General features: G+C 45.5%; 1 protein-coding gene across 2 annotated transcripts in view; it reads left to right on the forward strand.

The window, feature by feature from the left end:
* Positions 1 to 27,384, forward strand: part of PLPP3 (phospholipid phosphatase 3) — a 79,618-nt gene extending 52,234 nt beyond the window's left edge. For both annotated transcript variants that reach the window (XM_068239418.1, XM_068239417.1), the window contains exons 4-6: positions 73 to 130; positions 10,911 to 11,087; positions 25,541 to 27,384. In XM_068239418.1, the coding sequence (XP_068095519.1) occupies positions 73 to 130; positions 10,911 to 11,087; positions 25,541 to 25,651 (346 nt within the window). In that variant the 3' untranslated portion in view covers positions 25,652 to 27,384. The remainder of the gene's footprint in view (positions 1 to 72; positions 131 to 10,910; positions 11,088 to 25,540) is intronic.
* The last annotated feature ends 461 nt before the right edge of the window (positions 27,385 to 27,845 follow it).

A 27,845-nucleotide genomic window follows, 5' to 3' on the forward strand; every position in this document is an offset into this window, starting at 1 on the left:
ATAAGGCCATGAGTCATATATTGCTTAATCCACGGAAGGATAAAAGTCCTCATTTGTGTTATCTTTTTACAGGAAGTCCTTCTTTTCTGGACACGCCTCCTTCTCCATGTATACCATGCTGTACTTGGTGGTGAGTATTGTTTATTTTAAAATAAATCTGTATTTATGGCTTTATGCTTGTGCTGAATGACAAAGACAGTTTATCATTGCATGGGCAATTAGCTAATGGACTTACGTGTGGTATGGTTTGTCACCTGTTGCAAAATTATAGCTGGAATAGGCTAAGTGGTGTGTGATTCAAATGTATGCATGGAAGACAAGTTTGAAAGCACTTGTTGAATTGGGACTGGTCATGGCTTTACTATAGGTGCCTATTTCAAGGGGAGAAGTTGAGTATTGGTTATTTTTAGCTACTAGAGTTTAGCAGTTAGAGCTAGGGGATAGGGTTGGGTGCCAACAGAGCCGGGACAAGGTCCTCCAGCACCCAAGGCTGAGACACCAAAGTGACCCCCCATTCCTTGCACCGCAGCCGTCACACACTGATTACTATTAGACTAAGATATGCCCCAGGGCTGCCAACCCCCCAACACCTTAATCTCTAGTTATCTGGCTTGCAGTCACTGCCATGTATCCCGTTTTCTTATTTCTCTCTGCTTCAAACACAATAGGGGGATGATAGCTGAGTGAGTTGTGCGCCCTCCTACACTGCACCCTGAGGCTGCAGCCTCTCTCGCCTCTGCCTGGCCCTGGGTGCCAATATTAGGAGGGTTAGTGTTAGGAGATAAGGAAGGGTGAGGTTAGTTTCTAGTTGTCATGGTTAGGGGTCAGGAAGGGGATTATATTAGGCAGGTAAGTTAGGGGTATGCATCAGGCAAGGCATAACATTAGGCAGGGAGGATAGGGGACTATGCTGAAGAGAGGTTAGAGTTAAAGAGGAACTGTAGTGAGAATATCTTAATGGATACAATTGCTTATTGTTTACAATATTCACTTATAGATCATTTAGTCAGTGTTTGCCCATTGTAAAATCTTTCCTCTCCCTGATTTACATTTGAAATGTAACACAGGTGGTGGCATACAGTATTTATTTCTGCCAGGTGATCTGTTTGGAATGTTCGTTACTGAGACTTCTATACACAGAGGGAGATACTGGTTGCTTGGTAATTGGAAAAAGCCATTATTTCCTACAATGCTACGAGGTTCGCAGACAGCAAACTGTCAGGACCTTGGTCATGACATCACACTGTGGGAGGGGTTTCACCACAATATTAGCCATACAGACCCCACTGATGATCTATTTGAGAAAAGGTAAAGATTTATCATGGGAAAGGGGGTATCAGCTACTGATTGCGATCAAGTTCAATCCTTGGTTAGAGTTCCTCTTTAAAGGAAAGGTGCGAGGCGTAAAAAATAAATAAGATCTGCTTAGCTGGGGCTTCCTCCAGCCCCTGGCAGTCTATTTGTCCCTCGCCGCAGCTCCAGTGTCCCAGGATCCTCTCCGTTGCAGATGCCAACCTTGCCAGGTCACATCTTCTGCGCCTGCATGAGCGAGTGGCCTTCCCCGTCGCAATCACGCTCACGTGGCCTGGAGCATCCTGTGCAGGCCAGGAGCACTGTGCCTGCGCAGAACACTCCAGGCCACAAGAGCATGAGCGCAGGCGCAGAAGATGTCGACGTGGCGCCTGCAATGGGAGGGTTCTCGGGACACCTGATCTGCGCCGAGGGACAGATAGGCTGCCAGGGCTTGGAGGAAGCCCCAGCTAAGTAAATCTCAACTGCTTTCTTTCCTATCCTTTCATATCATTATTTTATTACATCATTTTTCTTTTCACATTTCTGCTTCCCTACATTATTTATTCAGTTTATTGACTGGAAAATGGCTTGACTTGACACATAGTCAGTTGTCCTTAAAATATTACCTGGTTCAGGTGTTGGAAGAGAAAGGTGGTGGCGTATTTCCTCCACAGCGGAGCACGACCCCCATCTCAGGGCGCGTCTGCAAGCAGTTAGAGCCCAGTCCCCCTTCTTGGATGCTAAAAACACATTTGGCCAACTAAGCTGCTTTAAAAAGGCCATCTTTCTTTTCACCCGTGTAAGCGGACTGTTTTTGTAAGACCCCCCTCCCCCCCACACACATACAGGCACACAGGCGCACACACACATATACACACTTTATTAAAACAGAAGTTCATGTACTTGCGGCACTGAATGAAGGTTTTGTATTGGTCAGTTTAACACAAAAGTTAAAAAAACACTTCCTTTTTCCAGAAAGGCAAAGTTGACACTTTAATTGACAGCTTTCTATTTTTAGAAAGTTTCAGGTTCTTTTTACTTAGTTACAGGAAAAACATACAGATACGGTATACATTGTGCTTAGGTTTTTAGTTTTTTTGTTTTGTTTGTTTTTTTTACTTCCTATCATTTATTTTTAGCAATTGCTTTATGAAACTTTTTTGTTTGTGACCAATGAAGGAAAAAAAAACCTCAAAGCCAATAGCAGTCTGGTTATTAACTGACAACTTGGGGTTTTTATTGGCTAAACTTCATTCCTGTAGTGAATGTTTGCATTTTGGGAGAGAGTTTTATAGCCAAGAATGATCAAGTAATCATGGTAAAGAGCAACATTAATTGAACATATGGGGCTTCTAAAGCAAGGGACAAAGTTATATTTTAAAAATAGTAGCAGCCAATAAGAGATGGGAGTTGCCCCCCGACAAGCACACACAGATTTGTAAAGATTTAATGCTGAAATTGATTGAAAATCTGTGTGGAGAGTTTTGAGGCGATAGATCCCTCTCTGATCACATAATGATTGGAGAGGGATCTATCTGTTGGCCATATCGCCTAGTGTGTGGCTGGCTTTAAGGTAGCCATACATCTAGCGATGATGGGCCGATTCAAGAGGCAAATCTCTCTTTTATCGAATCTGATTAGAGAGAGATCTGTTGGCTGCCCATACACCAAAGGCCGATTCCCGACCAATTTCATGCTGCAATCGATCTGGAATCGGCTTTGTGACGCCGCATCTGCCGGCCCGACGCTGTCCTCCTAATGTGCAATGTGTCCCCCACCCAGCGTCCAGTGCACTGTACATTTCCTGTCCTTGTCTGCTGCTGGCTCCGGGCTTTGTCCTTTCTCCATACACACGCCCAACATGGGCGCACGTGTGATGTCACGCACACGTCCCCGTTACTCCAGCAACCACGTGGGGCACATGTATGGATGGAGGATGGGGCCCAGAACAAGCGGTGGACACAGACAGGTATTGTGTAGTGTACTGGGCACCGGGCAGACACATTGAACATAAGGGGGGACAGCACCGTCATCGTTCATCGTTACCGCTCCGCACCCGATCGACCACAACGGCCTGGCATCTTGCAGCATGTCTGATCGACCTGTTCACCCCAAAATTGGTTGCATCGTCGATAGGACATGCACTTGGTGGCACTGATTTTCATCCAAATCGATACTTATCTGTGATGGTCGATCGGCCGCCAAGTCGATAGATGTAGGGGCATCTTTTTAGTTTAAAAAGAAAAAAAGTTTGTATTTTATAAAATGTTTGGGTTGTGGGGTTATGTTATCTGTCCAGCTCAGATGCAAACAGTGCTTCGTGGATGTGTTTAGACACTTGATACTCCTCTGGCTCTAGCGTGAAGAGATAAGCTGTAGTTAATATTTAGCGAGTCACCTGTTGGTTGTTTTTAAGGCATCCGCTTACTTGGCAGGTTCTGCACGGCTCTGGAAAGCATTCATAATTCTGTTTTCTGGAACAATAACACAGCTGAACCTGGCTGCCAGGAAGCAGTTTCCCTCAGCTTGTCAGTGGGGCACGTAGGTCATGAATTTGGCTCCTATCAGCAGTCACTGTGCCAGCCTATGTACAGTGAGGACACCTTGAGCCAGTTTTACTAAGCTACCCTGCACATGGATAACAGATCTTAAGGTACATGCATTTTCAGTGCATATTCGATTCAAAGCCAATAGGGTAGAAAATCACTTCTATATTAAATGTTAACCCCTTTCTGCCACTCAGCCTCAACCACTTAACGCCAGCCCATTGGCGGCGAAAAGAGGCCTCGCTTGTGTGCATGTTCATGTATATGTGCGCAGCACCTGCAAGTGTACTTCCGAAACCTACCACAGCACCAGAGAGCAGACTTCGACCCATTGGTCAGAGACTGCTAACAGGGGAGCCTGCAAGGGAACAAGAGGATGAGGAGAGGAACGGGAAGGCTCTGTAAGACCCAGAGCCCTCCCTCTCCTTAGGTAAGTATCTGTTGTTTGTTTTTTTATATCCGGTTCCGACTCGGTTTAAGGTGTCCATACACTTGTCAAATATCCCCTGCAGATTCAGTCATCATGATGCCGCAACATAGTTTCTCGATTGTAATTTTGATCGACTTCCACCAGAAATTGATTAAAGCTATTGACTACTCTGAATGGTAAGATCTCACTCGAACTGGGGCAGATTATCGATTTTGTCCTGGGTGGGAAATTCTGATTGATCTGGTGTGGTAGATCGATGGTTCCATAGATTTGCTGAAATCTGTTGAATATCTACAGGCAGTGTGTGGCAGGTATCGAGGACGTGCAAATGTGACGAGCCAGTGTGGTTGCTCATAGGACGTATATAATCCCAAACTGCATGGAAACCAGTATTTTTTCACAAGCATAAGTGCAGAGTTTGCTTATTTGCTTTCTCTTTCCTCACATGCCGGCTTTCCCGCTCCTCTTTTATGTTGTGATTTTATGTGGTTGGTCATTGATCTGTTTGCCTTCCTGTGAGAGGACGGAGACCTCTGGTTCATTGCGCTCTGTAAACGACAGATTATCTTGCAGAGATAGGAGCAGAACTTTACAGTTTGCTTCCTCATTGACATGAAACATGAGTCATTTTCTATCAAGTCAAATCATTGAAGAGAAAAAAGCATGGATAGTTCCATCTAGGCTATCTGTTTACTGCAAATTGCACATATTTATTGTGAGGCTCCTACACACGTGCAACTTTTCCGCCCAACTATCATCCAAACTTGGTCTGATTGGGCATGGGAACGCATGACAAACGACTAGATGAACGACTGATAACAAGCGGCTTGTTTGATCCAACTGGCAGATCAACTCACACGACTGTTGGGCTGATATTGTGCTGTTGGTCGCTTGTGTACAAGTTGTTTGAACGACTTGTACTTGTTTTGAATGCCGCTATATCATGCAGTCCGTCGTTCCGCTTTTGTGCGCAGTGTGCAAATGAGTTGGCCGCTCAGTTGGTTGGTGCACGTAAAAAACAAGTTGTGCAATCACTTGGTTGTGTGATCGGTCATGTTGTCGGGTTGGTTGTGTGGAAAGTTGCACGTGTGTATCTCTCAAGGCTTGTACACTCAAAATCAATGTCTGCTGGTGGTGATCAGTAGGCAATCCCGTAGGTGACATTGCAGGGTTGAGGCTGTGAAGACACAGCCTCCAGGCTAGCGGCATGTACAGCTGGGGGGCAGAGGGATGACGAAGTGGCATATTTGTAGTAAGTGGGGCGAACAATGCACTCAGCCGTAGCTGGGCTAAAGAGGGCCGCCAGGTCGGTTCACTGGCTGAGTGGTTGAAGCAGGTCGGGGCTGCTGTATACACACTGGAGTCTCAGCAGTGGTGATCCTTATAGCCACCTAAACAAGCTTCCTTTTCCTGCCGAGAGGCATAGTTCTTACAGTCCCTGTCCTGGCCCCCACTATGTTGGTCAAGGGGTGTTGGTTTCTGGAATATGACAAGGGGTGGGTGCTGCAGGAAGAAGCTAGGTAGTAGGGAGGGATTGGTGGGATTAGATCAGTGAGAAAGGAGTCGCTGTGAACCCACAAAGATCCTGGTTGTCTATGTTAACTGCTGGGTCACATTGCCTAATCTTGAGGAGAATGGGTGGGTAGTACTGTGTCAGGTTAGTTAAAGGGGAAGGTTTGAATAGAAAACACAAATTATGGAGTAGTGCATGAAGTTGGAGCTTACAGTAAGCAACTAATTTCTACAGAGCGTCGAACCTCTAGACACATAAACATGTTGTGGTGGGTGGAAGGGGTTAATAGTAGAATGGCTGCTGGGAGCTCACTGTTTTCCACACCCGTCCCCTAGTGACTGCCCCACATCAGCAGCTGGGTGGAATTACTGTCCTGCCACCGCTCAGGTGTTTCATTTCCCCCCATCTCTACCCATCTTGCTCATGAGGTGCGGCGGCCATGCTGCTCGGGGCCCAGCCTAGATTTCAAAGGCTTCAAGCCATGACACTCGGCTCTGGCAGATATTAAGAAATATATTGCCGGGCTGTGATATATAGCAGCAGTTTCAGGCTGCCGCGTGGCATGACTGGCTGTGTTCAGATCTCATTTATATTTTAGGAGTGATTCAAAAGGTTGAGAAGGTATTGCTGAGTAGGTGTGAGGTGAGCGGTGCAGACTGAGCTGAGTCCAGCCATTCAGCACTGTACGGTCAGCGGGGGAGACAGTATGCCACACAGTCACTCAAAAATTTTACACGTTGACTTTTAATAATTGACTTTCAGAGTGAAGTGATCACATAGTGCTTTATTTTTTAGTTTCATAATTCTTTTATTAGGTAAAAGTAGCAATTTTCATAAGAAAATATAGCATATAATCATGAGGATTCCCAACATGGGACCTCACTTTCATCAATATAAACATAGCAAAACAAATAGAATCAGTGGCGTACATAAGATTTGGTATGAAGACATAACATCAAGAAAAAAATAACAGCAGCAATAGCAATGAAAAGTGTTAAAATTTTTGGCAAGAAACAAATGCGAATATAGCCAGTGCTTCCCTCGTAACGATGGTGTATAGGTAGTCTAGCATGTGGTAACCTATTCTGGGTTTCAATGGACCTTTTCCTTGAGAATTACTATTAATCCAGAAGGGTCTGTGAACCACTAGATAGACCTTTCGTTGTCCAAGAGTCCAACACCTCGTTGAAGTGGCTCGTCTTATCGTTAATAATATCATCGATGTGCTCACAAGTCAGGGTGTGGTTCATTTTGGCAATTACCAAGGAGTAGTAGAGTGTTTTTGTTTATTTTTTTTTATAGGGAACTGGAAATGAGAAGCGTATAGAAGCTGCCATATTTATTTCCTTTTAAACAATACCAGTTGCCGGGCAGCCCTGCTGATCTTACTGGCTGCAATAGTGTCTAATGCTGGGCATACACGGATGCAATTATGCGCCGGATCGGGCCGCTGGCTCGATGCCGGCGCATCTCCGCTCGTCCACACGTGCGTGCGGATCGATCCCCGCTCGTCCACGTGGACATCACTTATCAGCCACTCGATTCCCCGCTACTGTCCGCCCGCGGGGATCGAGCGGGGAATCTATCCGGCAGGTCATCGGACCTGTCGGATATTATCAATCGAGTCATCAGCGGCTCGATTGATAACAGCGCACCTCGCCATGTATGCCCAGCATTAATCACACACTTGAAACAAGCATGCAGTAATCTCATTAGATTTTTGTCAGAAACATCTAATCTGCATGCTGTTCAGGGTCTATTGCTAAAAGTATAAACGCCGTGTACACATGCTAAACAAAAGTCATTTGAACGTCCAACAAACTACAATCGTGTGCAAAAATGTAGACAAACAACAAGAACGACTGTTGGGCAGATATCTTGCAGTCGGCCACGTGTGTACATTGTCATTTGAACAACATTGTTCTACTGAATGCAGACATGTCGTGCATACTGTTTCCGTTTGTGTGCGCACCTTTGGAGCGTACCTAGCATTACATTTTTTTGCGGTTGAAGAAGTTCATAAATCGTAGCCTCGTTGAGTAGGATTTCAGTGGAATAATCTCCTGAGCAATCATTGATCTGTTCCCAGCAATCAGAGGCTTTATCTCCAAACCCTGACAAGGACTGACTGAATGCATTCTGACAGTCTCCAAACAGATCAGATTACTCCTATCACAACAGCCCATTGAAAGCAATCTTGGTGGCATTGTTTTTCTGTGACAGTAGATGGGGGGTCAGTGCCCTAACAGAGACCTCCTTGTGTACTCTGTGTCCAATGGCATTCACCAGACATGTCATGGGGGGGATATCAGCTGGACATCAAGGTGTGAGGAAAGGTCAGCAGGCCCAGAGAAGTGATAAAGATTGCTTTATGCCTCAACAATGACCTGATCATTATCACTCTTCCTCTTCATTTTAATTTGCTCTGAAAACGAAATCGTTTGGCTCACAACAATGGGAACACCCTCATCTTATGCCTAGACACATTGTGCATTGCATTTTGCCAAGAATCCAGAGTTATTAACCAGAATGTGATGAGCAAGTGATAGATGCACAAAGGATGTATCACTTCCTAGGTCAAAGGGCAACATTGGGAAGGGAAAAGTGGCATCACTTGACGTCAACACAAGACAAGCAACATCAGTCATGCAGACTTGTAGGAAAGCAGAGCTGCCGATCTTGCAGGAATTATCGGAAACACGTGATTATAAAAACACATACAGGATATATAGCTCGACCATTAAATGCAGCAGTTAGTTCCTGAGAACAAAAATTAAGGATTCTTGATGTTCATTGGTGGTAGAACCTAAAAATGTTTATGCATTTGTAGGGGGGAAGGGGGGGGGGGAGGTTGTTGTGTATTGTAAAGACATCATGAAGACCATTATCTAAGTTGTTTACTGTAAATGTATTTTGAAGGGAGGGTAAGTTCATACGGGCATACTTGGGAGCACTCTTGCCTTGTAGCGATGGGTTCCCGGCTCGAAGTTGTATGATGGAGTTTGTATGTTCTCCATGTGTCTGTATGGGTTTCCTCCGGGCACTGAAGTTTCCTCTCACATCCCAAAAACGTACAGATAAGTTAATACATCCACAACATGATACATATATAGAGATATGACTATGGTAGGGATTAGATTGTGAGCCCCTCTAAAGGACATTTAAGTGACAACAATATATACTCTGTACGGCACTGAAGAAGATGATAGTTTAACAGCAGCAGCTGTAGATAGAATTAAAGTCAATAATACCCATGTTAAAAAAAAAGTCAGATACTTACCTAAGGAGAGGGAATGCGCGGAGTCCTAATGAGCCTTCCCGCTCCTCTACTGGTGCCTGTACCAGCGCAGGATCCCCCGTATTTTGGTCAAATGCTGCTGCCTCCGCCGCCAAAGGGAGGCTTCGGAGTTCTCCTGTAGATGGGCCACTCCATACTGTGCTGGCACGAGCGCTCTCTCTCTGGCACTCGTAGTACGGAGCCGCCTGTCTGGAGACTTCCGAAGTCCCCTGCGGCGGGGGATTTAAACGGGGGAGCCAACGCTGCACCGAGGGCACCGGGAGAGGAACGGGAAGGCTCGTTAGGACCCAGAGCCTTCGCTCTCCTTTGGTAAGTATCTGGCTTCTTTTTTTTTTTAAAGACTCCCATTAGCTTTGAAAATATCTTTTGAGTTGACTCAAATCTGCAAAGCATTTCCTCCATAGCCAGTGTAATGAGCATTTGTAATTGGTTCTCAGTGTGCTGCCTGAGCGAGATTACTTACGGTACTTAATCCAGCACAGCACTGAGACAGCACCCCATGCAACAGAGCGGCTGACTTTCTGACAGTAAGCACCGCTGTGTCACCATAACCTCAGGTGGGTCTTTGTTTTGTGTCCAATTCACAGGCTGCTTTTCAAGGTACATTACCACAGCCTAGAAAATGTCTGTCTCAGACAAATGTCAAACTTTTTTAAAGGAATAGTAATACTACTATAAATACTTGGCTCTTTCCATAAAACAAAGATGCTCAAGGTTATTTTTGGTGCATTACTGTACCTGAGGGATCCACACAATACTCTGCCCCAAGTGCGCTCCATCTCTGAGTGTCAGAATGCAATATTTCTCCTCAGAGTTCCTGTACATTGTGCCTGTGCTTCCGGATGTACAGGAGACCATTTAAAAATATACATGTGACCTAAGGGCCTCGCAGCTAGACCGAGGCCTCAGGCTTCCTTCCTAAAGGAAGGGTGGGAGATATCAGCGAGGCCTGACAACCGCCAGCCCTACTCACTGAGGTCTGGTCATCCACAGGCTGCTTTGATTCATGGAACCAAAGTGGTTCATTTTCCTGTGTCCTTTCTTCTCCTCCTTGTTCCCACAGAAACCCAGGGAGCAGGGTGAGGCCTTGTTATAGACAGAAATAACGTCAAGTAGAGACAATGAGCCTCCCTCCATTGTTGTTTCTTCTAGGCACTATGCTTATCTGCTGAAGTGCTGTGCTGACAGACCTCACTTGGTGAGCTGTACTGTTATCTTTAACCTGAGGTCATTACTCCACCCCCAGTCCTCTCTCAATGCACCTGCACTGTTTTTCATTGGTATAACCAGTGGTTCTCAAACTTTTTGGGGTTAGGGTGCCTTAATGGCTCTGAAATTTTTTCAATACACCACTCCGCAAAAAAAAAAAAAAAATACTGAAATGCTGTTACGACCTTAGGCAGCAATTCCACTCCACACTTCCCCTTTTACATGAGAAATCTATTCATTTTCACAAACGGATCATCAGGGGGCTCTGTATGGCTGATATTGTGGTGAAGCCTCTCCCACAGGAAACTGTGAGGACCATGGTCCTGGCAGTTTCCTGTCTGTGAACCTTGTTGCATTGTGGTAAATAGCTGTATACAGTTGTTTCCAACTGCCAAAAAAGCAAGCAGCAGCTACTTCCAGTGACATCACCTGCCAGCAGTAAAAATGTCACCATGTGATAAATGTCAGAATGTAAATCAGGGAGAGGAAAGCTTTTACAATGGGCAAACACTGAATAAATCATTTATACATAATTATTGTAAAAATGAAGCACTTTTTTTATTACATTGTTTTCACTGGAGTTCCTCTTTAACAGGTGTTCTCTTTTTCCTTCTCTTTCAGTTCTACCTGCAGGCCCGGTTTACATGGCGAGGGGCCCGCCTCCTGCGCCCTCTCCTGCAGTTCACGCTGGTGATGATGGCGTTTTACACGGGCCTGTCCCGAGTGTCGGACCACAAGCACCACCCCACAGACGTGCTGGCGGGATTCGTGCAGGGAGCCCTGGTGGCGTACTGCATAGTAAGTATAGCACAGGAGGAATGCTTCACACAGGAAGCTGAACATCCAGAGACACGTTCCCATACATAGGAAGAATGCAGCCCGCATCATATCTAATGAGGGAATCGGCCAGCAGTGACCCGCGGATCTCAGACATAACCAGCTCATTTTATTAATGCTTCATCTTATAGAGTGGGATTGTGCTCCACACACAGGCCTGAGCTGGCTGCTTTCATCAGGAATTCTGCTGGTCAGCAGGACTTGCATGAAAGACTGTCTGTTTTTGTGAACTGGCATTGAATACGTTGGTTATGAGCTTTGTTTCCTGTAGAGGTGACTTAGGTCTGCATGAGGGTCTGTGCCCCCCCTGCTGAAATACTCTGTGCTGGTGGAGCTCTGTGCCCCTCATCTCAGTTACCCCTCTTTGCTGAAATGCTGTGTGCCTTTCACACAATTGCACCCCTGGGCTGTGATACTCTGTGCTGCTGGAGGGGGGGGGGGTCTATGCCCCTTTACCCCAGTGACCCCTCTCTGATGAAAAACTCTGTGCCCTTCCACACAGTTGTGCTGCTAGAAGTCTATGCCCCCCTGCTGAAATACTCTGTGTCCCCTTATCTCAGTCACTCTCCCCCCCCTTCCATTGTAGAAATACTATGTGCCTTTCACAGAATTGCCCAAGGCATCCCCGAATCTCCGAATAGCTGGTTACCAGAACCAAGTCCAAATAACCTTTACTGGCAGGACCGAATACACTTAGCATTGTCAGAGCAAAACATCAGCATTAGCATGGGAGGGGGTGGTTGTGGGTATAGGGGCCGGGGTATTCAGTCCATAAGGGCTCATTCACACTAGGGGCGTTTTTGCCCTTTTTTCGAGCACAAGCGATTTTCAAAATCGTTCCCAAAATGCGCGTGCAATGAATGTCTATAAGAAGGTTCATATCAGCGCGGTTTGTGCGCTGTGCGTTCAACGAAGCAGTGCCTGGACCATTTTTGCTATAATGGAAGGTATAGGAAAAGCGCTAAACGCTCACAAAATCGCTTTGTGGGGCGATTGCGTTCACGTTTTAAAGAATAAATACATTGTATTTATTATTTTCCAGGTCAGAGTTCACTTCCTGAAACGCTCGGGAAAAGCACTTAGAAAAATGCTTTTCACAAAAACGGAACACCAACCCAAAGCGCCGGGAATCGGAAAAAAAATTGCCACAGAAAACCCCCACCGCGAATTCTAATGTGAGCAGAACGCAATATGAACCAGCCCTCAGGGTGTGAAGACTATAGCATGTGTACATAGCCTTAAGGTGGCTACACACCATATAATAAAAAGATTCAATTTTACACCAATTTCGATAATTACGATCGGTTGTCCCGAAAAATCAAAAGAGGTTTTTTTTCATTCGTTCCAGAAATCTGATTGAATTTCCCGTTTTTATTCGATAAAATAAGATCGGGAGTGTTGGATTTTTCGGATCAATTTTTCTCAAAATTGTACGGTGTATGGTAGATTGTCAATTACTTGATGTACGGACCCAATCATTTTTTTTTTCATAAAAGGCGAAAAATTTAACATAGGTGTGTGGTACATTGGTCAGATTTTTGAAATGATACAATCAGTCAGAAAAAATCCATTGCAATTCTTGAATTGAAAAGATATTTAAAACATTGTATGGTGTGTGGCCACCTTTAGTTTTCTTAGTTGCTTTTCATGAAATACACCCTGTGTTACTGGAGTTCTCTATACCTTCCAGTTTCTTAACTCTCTCCTCCGAAAATACGCTTTGTGTTACTGGAGGACTCTGCTCCTTCTAATGGCCCATACTCACGGGCTACAAATGTCGCCGCAACACGCGGCGCGCGCGTGTTGCAGCGACAGGTCGCCCGTGAGTATGCGGCGTTGCACGGGCACGCACCCCGAACCGTCGCACGCTCACGTGTGCTGGCGACAGGCCAAAAAGTTGCCCGTGAGTATGGGCCATAAGTCTTGAAATAGACTATGTGCTACTCAAACACATTGGTTCAGCAGTAAAGCTGGCTCCCCTGTGTACAGTATAGCAACAGCACTATTCCCCTTCTCCCTGTATCCAGGCATTTTGCTTCTCATTCTCCTCACAGTACATATGGCTAGGCAGATGGAGAAGACTTTATGGCACAGATCGGGTTACCCTGTCCCCTCTTGGCTTCTGACATTAAGCATTGATCAGGCCTCCTCTGTGATGATTTTATGGAGTAGGTGAATTAGATAGCGTTAGAATTTTGCTGCTGTGCAGCTGCCTGCCTCTCTGCAGCCACTCCTGCCACCCTGGGAACCTCGGCTGGCTTGTTTTCATTGGAAAAACCTCATGATTCTAGATTTGTGAAAATCAGTTTACCATGATTGCAGCTTAAGGCCACTTTTCTCGTTCTCATACAATTTGCACGGCTGGCGGCCACCAGACTCCCACTGTTGAGTCGACTCGGCCTGATGTGTTCCAGCTTAATTCAGGAGGCTTGTGGAAAAACCCAAACACATAATCTAGCCGAGCCTACAATATTATCTGCATGTGCGGCACCAGCCAACAGAAGATAAACACCCAAAAGAATGCAAAAAAGATTACACAGTTGTGTCTCCAGCAAGAAAGCAGATTGTGTTCTCTGTAGTGAAACCTTGTGTGGTGGGTCAAAGTTAAAGAAAAACTCCGGGTATAAAAGTCTTCCTAGTCCTGTGTATGTACTCAGCATTAGAATTTGATTCTTATCTATAAATGTTTTTTTCTTAAAGGACTTCCGAGGCCAAAAAGATGAAAATTACACAATACCTTTTATATATCTGAATCCACGGAGGACGTCCAGCGCGTCCTCCGCACCGTACCGCCGTCATTGCTGCCTTTCTCTTTCCCCCCTGGCTCGGCCCGACCCCACTGAACGGGTCGCATAGGCTTCCACTACTAAGATGGCCGCCGCCTTGAGCCGCGGCTGCGCAGTACGCTTTGCCCTTAGTGCGACTGCGCAGCCTTCAGCCCGCCTCCCGCAGCGTACGGATTCCGTAATGCTGCCCAAGCGTATGTCCGTACGCTGCGGGAGGCGGGCTGAAGGCTGCGCAGTCGCACTAAGGGCAAAGCGTACTGCGCAGCCGCGGCTCAAGGCGGCGGCCATCTTAGTAGTGGAAGCCTATGCGACCCGTTCAGTGGGGTCGGGCCGAGCCAGGGGGGAAAGAGAAAGGCAGCAATGACGGCGGTACGGTGCGGAGGACGCGCTGGACGTCCTCCGTGGATTCAGATATATAAAAGGTATTGTGTAATTTTCATCTTTTTGGCCTCGGAAGTCCTTTAAGGCCCGTACCCACCTCGTAATTTTTCCGATGACCGGCGATTTTTTTAGCGACAAGCTAATGTCTCTGATCTCGCGACGTGGTTACAGGCACACAATCCAGGTTGGATCTTTAAGATCCCTTAGGATTTCCCGTTCTCGCCTGTCATGTGATGTTGCGAGTACCCACCCACAGGTAGTTGGATCGGGGAGTGCTTATCATCGAGGGACGTCGCTGGGATCCATCTACCTGGGTGACGAGGTGAGGATTCAGGTGTCCAAAAAATTAGCTAGTCAAATCACTTTTAAACGATCTGATCATTGACTCCTTCATGAGTAGTTTTCCAGGGCTCAAACTCCAGAACCGCAGATTGTGATCTTCTCAAACAGCACGGCCTGTGCTTTCTTTCCTTGCAGTCCATGGGCTTGATTCACAAAAGAGTGCTAACTGTTAGCACGGCCGTTTTCGCGTGAATTTTCGCATGGCGCGCGAACGCGAATTTTCGCGCGAAATGATAACGTTTTCGCGCGCAAACGTGAATTACATGAACGTAAAATTCGCGATCGCGCGCAATGCAAAAATTCGCGTAAAAACGGCCGTGCTAACAGTTAGCACCCTTTTGTGAATCAAGCCCCATGTCTTACCTTTGGTTCAAGTTTAACGCCATGGTTTATGCATTGTAACTGCATCACAGAGAGAGAGGTGTTTATTCCACTGTCTCCTGAGTAGAGAGGGATCCGAGAGGGATGTATCTGATCGAATCATCTCCACACACTACACACTGATTTTGAATATTGAAAATCTGTGCTCACTGCCTGTCGGGTCCCCAGGTCTTCCAGTCTTTCAGTCCGCCCCTCCCTTTCCCGCCATGGACTGTGCAGAGTGTAAGCTGTTCACCTGTCCAGCAGCGCGTATCTTCTCTCAACCGCAGGGTGCTCCTTCCTGTCTTTTCTCTCATGGGGAGCCTTGCATCCCAGGTCAAATGCTAGAGGGCGAACCCTACAGGCACCATGGCACAACCCTTATGTGACCACTAGAGGCCTCTACTGTCTGACCTCTAGCATATGTCACATCTGGCAGGTTCCCCCAAGAGAGAAGAGAAAGGAAGAAGCCCCAACAGTGGCGAGTAGATCTGCTGGTAGACAGGTGAGTGTAAGCTTTGCTGCCTACACTGCATGTCACCATATCGAATGCTGGTAGCAAAGCAATCCTGGCCTGACGCTGGTTGAGCGTTATCTTCCATCCAGTGCGTTCCATTTGATTTTTGGACATATTAAAATTGCATTAAGAAGTGACTGAGCCCCTTGACTCACATTGGTTGTAAAACTGAACACTCACCTACCGATGCCTCCCAACCACTTAGGTTCCCCGATCCATCTGCCTACCAGCAGGACCACGCATGGTCACACAACGGGTACGAACGAGAGTTCAAACGATCATGGCACTTTGAGCGGGAGTCGTCTGGGATCTTAAAGGAATACTTAAGGGAAACAAAAAAAATGACATTTACTCACCCGGGGCATCCCACAGCCCCCTGAAGCTGGATGGTGCCCTCGCAGCCCCGCTCCGATCATCCTGTCCCCGCCGGCGGCTACTTCCGGGTTCGGCGACAACCGCCGACATGTTGGGAACGCGGCTGATTTTCCGCGTTCCCACTCGCTATATGCTGCTATAGTGTATATAGCTACGCTATAGCAGCATATAGCGAGTGGGAACGCGGAAAATCAGCCGCGTTCCCAACCTGTCGGCGGCTGTCGCCGAACCCAGAAGTAGCCGCCGGCGGGGACAGGACGATCGGAGCGGGGCTGCGAGGGCACCATCCAGCTTCAGGGGGCTGTGGGATGCCCCGGGTGAGTAAATGTCATTTTTTTTTGTTTCCCTTAAGTATTCCTTTAAGGATCTGATCCGTCATGATGGTCGTTATTGCTGCGCATAATCAAAACATTGTTTGTGTAAGTGCGCCTTTACCCACATTGCGAGATCGTGGAAAGGATTGCTCATTGCATTGCTCGTTGCCCCAAAAATCACCAGTTTTCTGGAAAATTGTGGTAAAAAACACATTGTGGGTACGGCCGGCCTTTAGTTCTAATGTGAATTTGCATGCAGATCAGGTGTTATGACCATGCTGGCGGCATGTTTGTTCCAGGTGTGAAACTAGTTAAACCAGGAGATCAGCATGACACGTTCAGCTTGAACCTTCACGTTCCTGTCACTGCTGGTGTTTGTTATGTAAAATATTGTTCTGACTGCGAGTGCATTGCAGACTCTGCCCCTGGCCTTCAGTTGTAAAAGCCGCCCATCCGGGTTTTACGTCCGCTGCATGCGTACTGTAAAGCATTGCGGGACACGGACGGGAGGGGACTGTTTTTCCAGCCGCTCTTTGTGCAGTTATATAGGAAACAGCTGGGCTGACAAAGGCATAAACTTGTATTGTGTTCTGATTCCAAACCATGCGACAGCCTTGCTGGGAGTTTATATTACACCTTCCCTGCCCACAATAAAATATCACTCCATGATTTCTCTATTCCACATTGTTGCACAACTACCTTTAAAAGCTCAACTTCAATTGCAGATCTAAATTTAACATTTTATGACAACAGCAAAGCACAGCAGCAGATCACAAACAAGAGTTCCCTAAATATAAAAAAAAATCCAGTTTTTAAAAATTTCACGTGACTGGGTAAAACCATTTTGGGCCCCCTCTACGGAGGATCTTGTGTGTGTACAGCGGACCCTGATTCCTCAGTTCATCAGTGGTGTCAACAAGCTCCTCCCTCTGCCCGCTCCATGCCACTCCATCGTGTGGTGCTTTCAGCACTACTCCCTCCTCCATGGCAACAGAGTGCTTCACTAGCCTGTAGGCTATCAACACGTCTATATAGCATTTGGCCCCGAACTGTCACCCAAGGAATTGAGTCCAATCCCTGCAGGCAGCAGTAATTGTGCATGCGTGCACACCTTAAAGGACACCTGAAGTGAGAGGGATATGGAGACTGTCAGTTATTTCCATTTAAACAATGCAAATTGACTGACTGCCCTGCTCATCATCTGCCTATAATACTTTTAGCCATAGCCTCTGAACAAGCATTCAGTTTGGATGTTTGAAGATTGCATGGATTTACAGTTTACTTATTTCAGGTGTGTGTAGGGCTGAATTTTCCATAAGGCACGGTAGGCACGTGCCTAGAGGCGCCTTATGTGGGAGAGGCGGTTTCCTCCACAGATCACTGACTTCAGGAGCTTACAGTCTAAATGCTGTCTCATATCACTAACCGCAGACACTTACACCCTAATCTTTGTCTCATGTCACTAAGGATAATATAGGACAGTGATTAGAGAGTAAAGGTAGCCATACACTGGTCGATTTGCCATCAGATTCGACCAACAGACAGCTCCCTATCTGATCGAATCTGATCAGAGAGAGATCGTATGGCTACCTTTACTGCAAACAGATTGTGAACCGATTTCAGCCTGAAACCGTTCACAATCTGTGGTGGTGCTGCCGCCGCTGCCCCCGCCCGCATACATTACCTGCTCCGCCGGCGCAACTCCCGGGTCTCCGCTCTTCTTCTCCGCTCTGGTCTGGTCTGGTCTCCGGCATGCTTCCCTTCTTCCTGTCTGGGGGAAGTTTAAACAGTAGAGCGCCCTCTACTGTTTAAACTTCCTGCCGGGACAGGAAGAAGGGAAGCATGCCGGAGACCAGACCAGAGCGGAGAAGAAGAGCGGAGACCCGGGAGTCGCGCCGGCGGAGCAGGTAATGTATTGCAGCTCTATTGCGTCGGTAGTCGGGCACTCGAACGCTGCTAGCGATGCGCTCTTTACCCGCGGGCGATCGACGGTTATTTTCCGCACGGCGCGATCGACGGGATCGTACGGAATGGATCGAAATTCGGCGTGTAGCGCGAACGATTGGCAGCAGATTCGATCCCAGTGATGTCGAAACGGCCGCAAATCGGGCCAGTGTATGGCCAGCTTAAGATTATAAGGACAGTTAGTGACATAACAAAGGGATTAGAGTTCCGAATATTTTTACTTGGGGGTGTGGCCTTTGTCCAGGGGCGGAGTTTAGAACACCAGAATGCCTGTGTCTATAGGCTACAGGCCTCTGAATCACACACCCAGGGTCGGATTTACAACTCAGACACTACTGATGCATGAAACAGCAGGATAGCCAGGCAATTGGTATTATTCAGAAGGATATAAATATGGCAGCCTCCATATCTCGCTCACTCCAGACGTCCATTAAGTGCCATAAAACAGTGACACCACTGGCTGTACTATAGCCAGAGAACAGAGGGGAGCACGCAGCAGAAGAGTATTAAAGGAGTCATAAAATACCCTAATTCAGGAAAACAGCAATTAAAAAACGTCGCCCTATGAGTAATTTCAATCCTCGCAACAAGTTAACAAACAGGCAGTGCATTCATCGTGACCTTTGTGCGTCCGAGAACTGGCGAGTTATTGTTGGGGATGTGTGGCGGCTGTCTGTGCGGAGGGATAGCGTGTGTAACGGGTCACACCACAGATATCGGAGGAGCTGAGGGTCACACACATGGCGAGAATGATGTCACCCTCTTCCTCAGCATGAAGCCCCCTTTAGCCTTTATGGTTGCCGCGTCATCTTAGCGGCACAATGCGGGATGAGCTGTTGCCCCTGCAGCTGTTCATGCTGTCATCAAATCGTGTTTTATATCAGAGGAAGCGGACGTCATCCTCGCCGCCGCAAATACCAAGCAGGAAATGAGTGCAGACTGACACAGAAATTACCCTTATTTCTTACAATACTGGAAAAAAAGCCAAAATAAGTGGAGGGATGTCACACAAACCAGAATATCCAAATCCAAGATAGCTTTATTGACAGTGCAACCCCTGCCCTAGCCACAGACTCTGAACAAGCATGCAGAGCAGGTGCTCTGACTCAAGTCTGACTAGATTAGCTGCATGCTTGTTTCAGGTGTGTGTTCAGACACTACTGCAGCCAAAAAGATAAGCAGTACTGCCAGGCAACTAGTGTTATGTATAAGGAAATAGAATTATGTAAAAAGAGGAAATCATCTTTTTTAAGTAACACTGAAGCGAAAAAAAAACCCTCATGATGTAATTAATTGGTTGTGTAATATGGATAATATAAGTACCCCCCAGGGGGTTGATGAGCCAATCAGTTATGTTGACCCTTGAGCATAGTGAAAGGAGTTTGCTAAACTTCCAAAGCAGTTAGTCAGAGATGACTGGAATGTTATATAAAATTAGAGTAAAATTAGTCATAAATGATAGTATCGGAACAGATCTGTTCTATCATGCCTAAGCACAGAAAGAAAAATGTTTCTGAAGATATACATCTTTCTGGGAAATTCTGTTCCGTCAGACCAAACTTTCCTTTTAAGCTAATTACGGTGATCATAGAGGAGGTGGGGGTCACATGATAAGGGACCACACTGATTGGTCTCCAGTTTTACTTGATTGTTAAAGCTGAGCACTGCGGCACACCCTCTGCAATTAGCGGCACAGCCTCTGCGATTAACGGCACAGCCTCTGCAATTAGCGGCACAGCCTCTGCGATTAACGGCACAGCCTCTGCAATTAGTGGCACAGCTTCTGCACGGCATGGCCTCTGCGATTAGTGGCACACCCTCTGCGATTAACGGCACAGCCTCTGCAATTAGTGGCACAGCCTCTGCGATTAGTGGCACAGCCTCTGCACGGCATGGCCTTTGCAGTTTAGCGGCACAGCCTCTGTGACCAGTGCTTGAAAGTGTGCAGACACACAAAGCAAGGTTAGTGCAGCAAAGTCCCTGGTATCCGGCACTGGCAGGGATCGCCTGGTGCCGGATGCATGTGCTTGCCAGTTCCTTGAGCTACCGGTCAACAAATCGCTAACCTCCCTGCCCCTTGCAAATATAAAATACTTACCGAGTGTCCTTCCAGCCTTCCTGTATCTCATAGTGGCTTTCCGAGGTCCCCCATCGTCCTGGTGTGTCGCCTGACCCTCTTCGGGTCACGGGACTCGCTGGGAGTCCTGCACGGATGCTGGTAAGCCACTAGGAGGTAAAGGAAGGTTAGAAGACGGTACTGGACACCCGGTGAGTGTTTTTTGCCCTGAAAAACCCCAAATCATAGTCCCTGTTATCCCCTCAGGTATGCTAGTTTACCATTCCAGCAGGGAGCATGTGCTTTGCAAAGGCTTACTATTGCCGAATAAACATAGGGGTTGATTCACAGCTGTTTACACCACTGATGTAAAGTGCATTGCGCACGTAGCACAACTCCCCTTATAAACGCTATATGCGCGCTACTAGTCTGCGCATTACGCAAATGGCGTAACACGTGTTATAAGAAGCTAACACAATGATCTGCTATGCGTGCAACTCACGCTGTACTACTTGCTGGTGAAACAGTCATGCCTGTTTGCACTTTACATTAGTAAATCAATCCCATTTTTTACTACGCTTGAGCTCGTACAAAGTGAACGAGGAGTGCAGGAAAACGGCATACTTAACGTGCCACGATTTTCTTGCAGTTAGGAAATTCAAATTATTTTCCCGACCATTTTCTTTTTTTTATGTCCCGTCAGAAATTACAAAATCACCACAATTACACCGTACACTCTATCGTGGCAGAATCGCGGTAGTGAAAAATAGAAAGAAACGCAATTGCATTTATTAGTGGAAATGGGCCCTAAATGATTTTATTTTGCTGTGAGCTGACCCTGCATGAACTCCAGGAGCAGTTAGTATCCCTGAGGTGTACCTCACACCATAGTATCCCTAGTACAGCATAGTATCCCTGAGGTGTGAGGTACAGCATAGTATCCCTGAGGTGTGAGGTACAGCATAGTATCCCTGAGGTGTGGGGTACGGCATAGTATCCCTGAGGTGTGAGGTACGGCATAGTATCCCTGAGGTGTGAGGTACAGCATAGTATCCGTGAGGTACAGCATAGTATCCCTGAGGTGTGAGGTACAGCATAGTATCCCTGAGGTGTGAGGTACAGCATAGTATCCCTGAGGTGTGAGGTACAGCATACCTCCCTGTCTACTCACAGAAGATTTATTTTCAGTGTCTGAGGTGAATTCTTGCATGAAAATATTTTCATTTAGCACATTTTTTTAAAGAACGTGAGGGCCACAAGCATAGTGCATGGCAGCAGGGCGTCAACCAGGGCAGCCGCTGGCACAAGTAAGCCACATCTGGCCTAAAGATTCCTGTTTTCCCTCTGAAATATGCAAAGCAGCAGAAGAGGCATAAAAAATGGTGGAAACTTGACAGATGGGCCCAGAAACGAGAGCACATTCCTAACCCGAATCTGCAGTTTATTTTGTGGGTGGAGATCTCATTTTTCAGGAAACGGACCAAACCCAAGTTAGCAAAAGTGTTTCCCCCTCTCCCCCTCGTCTGCCTGGCCGCCCTTCATTGTGTGACCCACATGAAGCAGCACCAGGAGTCTTTAACACCCGTATCCAGCCCAGCAGTGGTTATATTTCACGGGAGCTGCCAGTGTTTACATAACCTCCAGCTATAGAGAAATGCAGTCTTGCTGCTGTGAGGAGACAGAGGCCAGCGTATTAGTAACTTAACAATTTCAGGCCTGTCACTCTGAAATACCAGGTGAACCTTCAAAGGGATTTGCGAGTAGAGCAGCTTTTTTCTTACACCTAAAATCCATATTTTTGAGTACGATAAATGCATTTTACAGGACTATTTATTTATGCCCTATCTTTACATAAGGCTCTCCTATAATAGGACAACACTTTACAGAGAACATTGAGCAGTTCATCTACAACTCCTGCCCCGGGGCAAGAATCAAGCCTGTGACTCTAATAAGGCAGCAAGGCAAGAGCACTAACCACGATGTATGGACAAATCAACCAAGAGACAGATGCCTCATGCAGTATACTTTACCTGTTGGTGTCCACCGTTCTCTCTTTCCTCTGGCCACATACACACGCCCCACATTGTTACCGGTGTGACGTGGGCGCATGGGTGACGCATGTACATGGTGGGAGCATGGAACCAGCAGCGGACACCGATAGGTAAAGTATACTGCATGGGCGGGGGGGGGGGGGGCGCACATTTTACACTAGGGGGGACAGTGCCAGGGGTTCCATCCCACTCATCGCTCTTCCCGATATCGCGCGCCGTAAACTGCCGCAAAACCCGATCGAGCATGTCGTCCCAACATCTTGCAGCATGTCCGACTGAAACATGCAACTGATTTCGGTCCGAAATTGGTTTCACCGTCGATCGGGCAAGCTCTTGGCAGCACCGATTTTAGATCCAATTATAATAATCAAGTCTGTTGGTGGATCGGAGAGAAATTTGTGCACAGTGTCTGACAGCGATAGATCCTTGTCTGGTGAGATTCGATCAGAGAGGGATCGATCTGCTGTCCCATCTGCCAATGTATGGGCACCTTTACTTTAGTAAGGAATATTTAAAAATCCTCCCTGTATTTGGCACCGCAAGTACCGAAGGCAACAGAGCATCCATATTAACTTCTCTTTAAGTGTATTCAAGTTTCTTTACCAAAACAGGATGATGTAAAAAGTGTTTAAGTTCAGTATAAACAGCAGCCCTCAGAACCCATCTGGTGCATTCTGACTTCAGTAAACTGATTTCTGATTGGCTGCTGCTGGTTTCTTGCCCTTTTCCCTTGGCATTCTTCTCTCTTTGTCTATTGAGAGAGGCCTATTTGCCCTTGGGCAGCCATATGTTTTACGTAATATTACTGGAAAATAATGAGAAAGTAAATCCGCCCGTAACTAAAGCCCAAGAAAACACAGTCTCTCGTAAAAAGGGAACAAAAAGTCGTAAAGTAAATGTTGAGGATGACCCCGGAGGGATGTGTGCCCTCATTGTGTGCTGTCCCCAGCTGACTCTGGCAGTTCCCAGTCTGAGCTGTGAATAGTTTGGGGAGCTGCAGGAAATGAGGTGGAGGTGGCTGTAGGGCTGCTGCTGTCACACCCCGGTTCCGCTCCAGCCGTATCTCTCTCCAGCTATGGAAATGTCGACTATTTCACATCCTGCAGACTGATCCCTGCGCTGGCTATTCAGGAAATCGCAGACAAATATCTCTTCCTTCCATTGGAGTTGACCTCTGTGTCAGCAGTGTGGATAAAGTTCCAGAATAACACAGTCATTGCCACCAGGCTCACCTTATACATTACTTGACACTGCGTGTCTATAGATATATATATTGTGGAAATAGTCAATCTGAGATAATAATGTTCAATTCCCATGGAACCATTTTGGACACATTAGAGTCTGCATGGAAAACAGTCTCCTGGGGCGTAACTAGAGGGGAGCAGCACCTGCGATCGCAGGGGAGGGGCAGATATGTAGGGGCTCCAACATCTAGCCTTCCCTTCCTCCAAAACAAGGGACTACACATCAGATCGGGTGTTTTTGTGGCTGCACTGGTTATGGGTGTGAAGATCAGGATGACCACACTTGTGTTATGACCCTTGTGAGATGGGCCCCAAGGTCGTGAAGGACACCGAAGGGAGGCAAGGGAAGGGAAGGGGTGTGACCATTGGGGGGGGGAGTGTCCCATACAAGTTTCACATGAATTATAATTATGCCACTGCCTGGGCTCTAATCAATTCCCTTTTTTCCTAAGCTTTCTCCTAGTAGATCATTTTTCATCTTCTGTTTGGGGCTGATTCACAGGGGCACCTAAACGCGGCAGTTGTGGCCTCCATATCCCTCTCACTTCAGGAGTCCTTTAACCTCCTTAGCCATAATCCCGAGTCAGGCTCGGGGCGGAAATCTGCAGCTCAGAGCAGTAATCCCGAGTCTGACTGATTTCTATGCAGGAGCTGCTGCAGATTTCTCTGTAGTGTGTTTTCCCTTGTTTTTAGGGTCTAAATGCTAGGGCCACTTTTAGGGAAGCCAATTAACTTATCTGTATGTTTTTGGGACGTGGGAGGAAACCAGAATGTCTGGAGGAAACCCACAGAGACATGAGGAGAACACACAAACTCCGTGCAGAGTTATCACTCGCCATTACTGCATGGCGAGTGCCAATCACTACGCCACTGTGCTGCCGACATAGAATGAGGAATACATAAGACATTAAGTTAAACTTCAGTCTGTTCTTCTGTCCCCCTCCTCCTCTGCCCTCTGAATTCTCTATTCATTCCAATGGCACATTCCATGCTGGTAGTTATGACAACCACATTGTACCTGAACCATTTTATGGAAGCAATGCCATAAGTGGAAAGAGTGTGGGACCCACAGCCAATTGCATCAGTGATTTAATTATCACTTATGTCAACTCCCTAAAGACAGTCATTGGTCCGGTCCTATCTATCTAGTGATCACATATCTGTGATCTGAAAGTCTGGTCTGAACTGATCACTGCTCTGGCAATCCACCAATCCATTCCCTTCTTGTTTTGTCTGCATCTTTGATTGAAACTGGTGCACAGATAACATGTCTCGTGATTACAGTAATTCTTTTTTTTATATACTTGGGCATCATTGTTTGCAAATTGCTATTAAAGAGATAAATACTGGCAACCCAGGGATTGTCAGTAGATAGTAGATCCAACTTTGGCTATTTGCAAGTTGCATAAATGTATTTATAATACAAATTTATAATAAAAATAATTAATAAAAAAAAAAATTGACACACAAAGTGAATCGATTCAAGTGTATTAGCATCTACTTGACAATCTCTAAAGCCTGGAACACACTTTCAATTATGATCGGCCAATCACTGACCAATTTTACTACCTTCATGTGCGTAAAGCCTGGTACACACATCCAATTTTGACTGGCCAACGGTTGGCCAATTTTACCACCTCCATATCATATGAGAGCCAACAGATTGTGAATATACTATACAAAGCTTGTGTAGGTGAGCCCTCATAGTACATAGGAGAGGTCATATTGGTTAGTCATTGGTCAATCAAAATTGGATGTGTGTACCAGGTTTAATCCTCTGGTCTTTTGAGAATGGTTAAATAAGTACAGTAGCTCATTGTAATTACATTATTGATTGAGTTGAAATTTGGGGTTTTTTCTATCGTATTTAGAAATCCCCTTTCTCTTAGAGTTAAAAAAAAAGATAAAAACTTTCAAATACTATAGTTGCCCATTCTTATTTACGGTATTTATTTTTACAAGTAATTTTAAAAACTTGGGTTTTCATACAACTCGCTAAACCATTTTTTTTCTCTTCATCCAGGTCTTTTACGTCTCAGACCTTTTCAAGCCACGTAAGAAGAGTTGCCCTGCACCCGTCGTCAAGAAAGAGACACTGACCCCTGTGGACATTATTGACCGGAATATTGTATAAGAAACCACAAGACGATCACACACACACACAAAGGAAAAACTTCTGACAATGAATTCAACTACCTGCTGCTTTCAAATCTCATCGGACAGTAGAATGTAGGGAGAAACTGTTTTACCCACCAGAAAAAAAAAATTGAAGAAAAAATTAATGCATAATAAAAAAAAGTCTGCTATAAGGCCTTTCGATTGCAGCGCCGCATAACTTGGGTGATCACCAACTAACAGAATGCCAAGCAAAGACGAAACATTGAAGTTGGAATTCCAGATGTACAACTGATCATTATCTGTTCATGTTTTAATGAACACATTATCTTGTTCATAAGTTATGAACGCTAAACTGTTTTTCTTCTTTCTTTTGTTCTTTTTTTTTTCTTTTCAAAAAGGGAGTCATTTTTGAATCTAGATTTTCTTGGCTCATAGAGAAACTTACCAATAATGATAGCACTAAAGTATTTTTGTTTTGTTTGGGGATTTTGGAAAGGAATAGCACTGACTTGGGCCCAGTTCCCGGGAGTCACAGTGTTTGATTAAAGAGTGACTGACAACACCAGAGGGACCTCTCTGTGCAAAGATCTATAAATATATAAACCTATATATATAACATTTTTGTGTAATTTTACCAGTAATTTCCCGAAGACCTAAATCAGGCATTCCCACTATGGATAACCAAGATGGCACCCTTTCGTCTGCGTCTCTTACTCAAAGCCACCTAAAAGAGCAAGATCTTGCCGACGTTACCCAACGCTACTTTTGCCTTGTGAAAAATTCTTCAAGTTTTCTGTTGGAGGACTGTTAAGAGTTCTGTCTTGCTTGGAACATCTTTTTTAAGCACTAACAACATTGGGGTTGACACCCGATGTTCATTGGCGCCGCTGGACGGTCCTAACTGAATAATCCATCTTATCTGTCTGATATTGCATGGACTAAGGTTTCTAAAGCCATTGCATTTCACACCTGCGTATAACTCCTCTTCACAATCCTTTGGCGTAGTCGTCAAAGTAGTGCCACCCGGCGCGATAAGTGATATATCCTATAGCCGATCAGATCTAACGCTTCAACGGTTCAGAGGATAAATTCTGGGTGGTTGCTGTGGGTCAAGGCACTTGCTACTCATAATATGAAAAGAAGACCCGAGCATCCAATCCATCAAAAGCAAAAAAGGCAGTTATAAAGGAAAACATGTGAAAGGGTTACACCGAAAGGGACAATATATTATAAAATAAATAAATCTATGAGTTTCATATTTGCACATCCATATTACTACACAATCCGTCCTATCATTTCAACTATAGCAAGCTATGATTTTTTATATTATATTATATAAATAATGTATAAAACCTTAAAAATTAACTATGTAAAATATTATTTCTGAACAAAAGAACAAAAACAAAAAGTTTAGATATATCCACTATGATGATTAACTGTGTCTTGACCTGTGTTACTTGCTGCTTTTAATGTCACAAAAGCATCGATTTTAATTTTTGTATAGTCAACTAAAAAAAAATATTTTTAGATCTGTGGTAGTAATTTCACTATTAAAAAATTACAACTAGTGGCAATTGTATAAAAGAAAATGAAATGAATTGTCAGTATTTTTGTAATGTTTCATACTGTAAAGAAAAATAAAAAAAGAATATTATTCAGAAACTTTTGTAGAACACAAAAATCAAGGTTTGTTTTTTGCAGAAATTGCTGTACAAAAATGCTTTTTAAATAAAAGCTCATAACAGTTAATTCTTACATTATTGAGTGTTCTGTGTTTTTAGGGGTGGTTGTTGGTTTTGTGTGAATCTTTGATTTGAATTATTGAGCTATTGCTTAGCCAGAGAACATACAAGATCTTGGAAACCTGCTTTAGGTTTAGCTTTAGGTTACATTCCCAGTGGTGCGGCATAAAAAACGCAGCTTGACGCACTGCAAAGCACTATCCAATAGTTACTTCTGCCAGATGATCTGTACGGAGTGTTCAATACTTAGAGCTCTATGCACAAAAGGAGATACTGCTTGCTTGGCAGTTGGAAAAAGCCGTTATTTCCCACAATGCAATGAGGTTCACATACAGTAAACTCTCAGGACCTTAGTCATGACATTACACTGTGGGAGGGGTTTCACCACAATGTCAGTCATACAGACTTCTCTGATGATCTATTTGAGAAAAGGTAAAGATTTCTCATGGGAAAGGGGGTATCAGCTAC

This window comes from Hyperolius riggenbachi, chromosome 6 (assembly GCF_040937935.1).
Source record: "Hyperolius riggenbachi isolate aHypRig1 chromosome 6, aHypRig1.pri, whole genome shotgun sequence".
NCBI classification, from domain to species: domain Eukaryota; kingdom Metazoa; phylum Chordata; class Amphibia; order Anura; family Hyperoliidae; genus Hyperolius; species Hyperolius riggenbachi.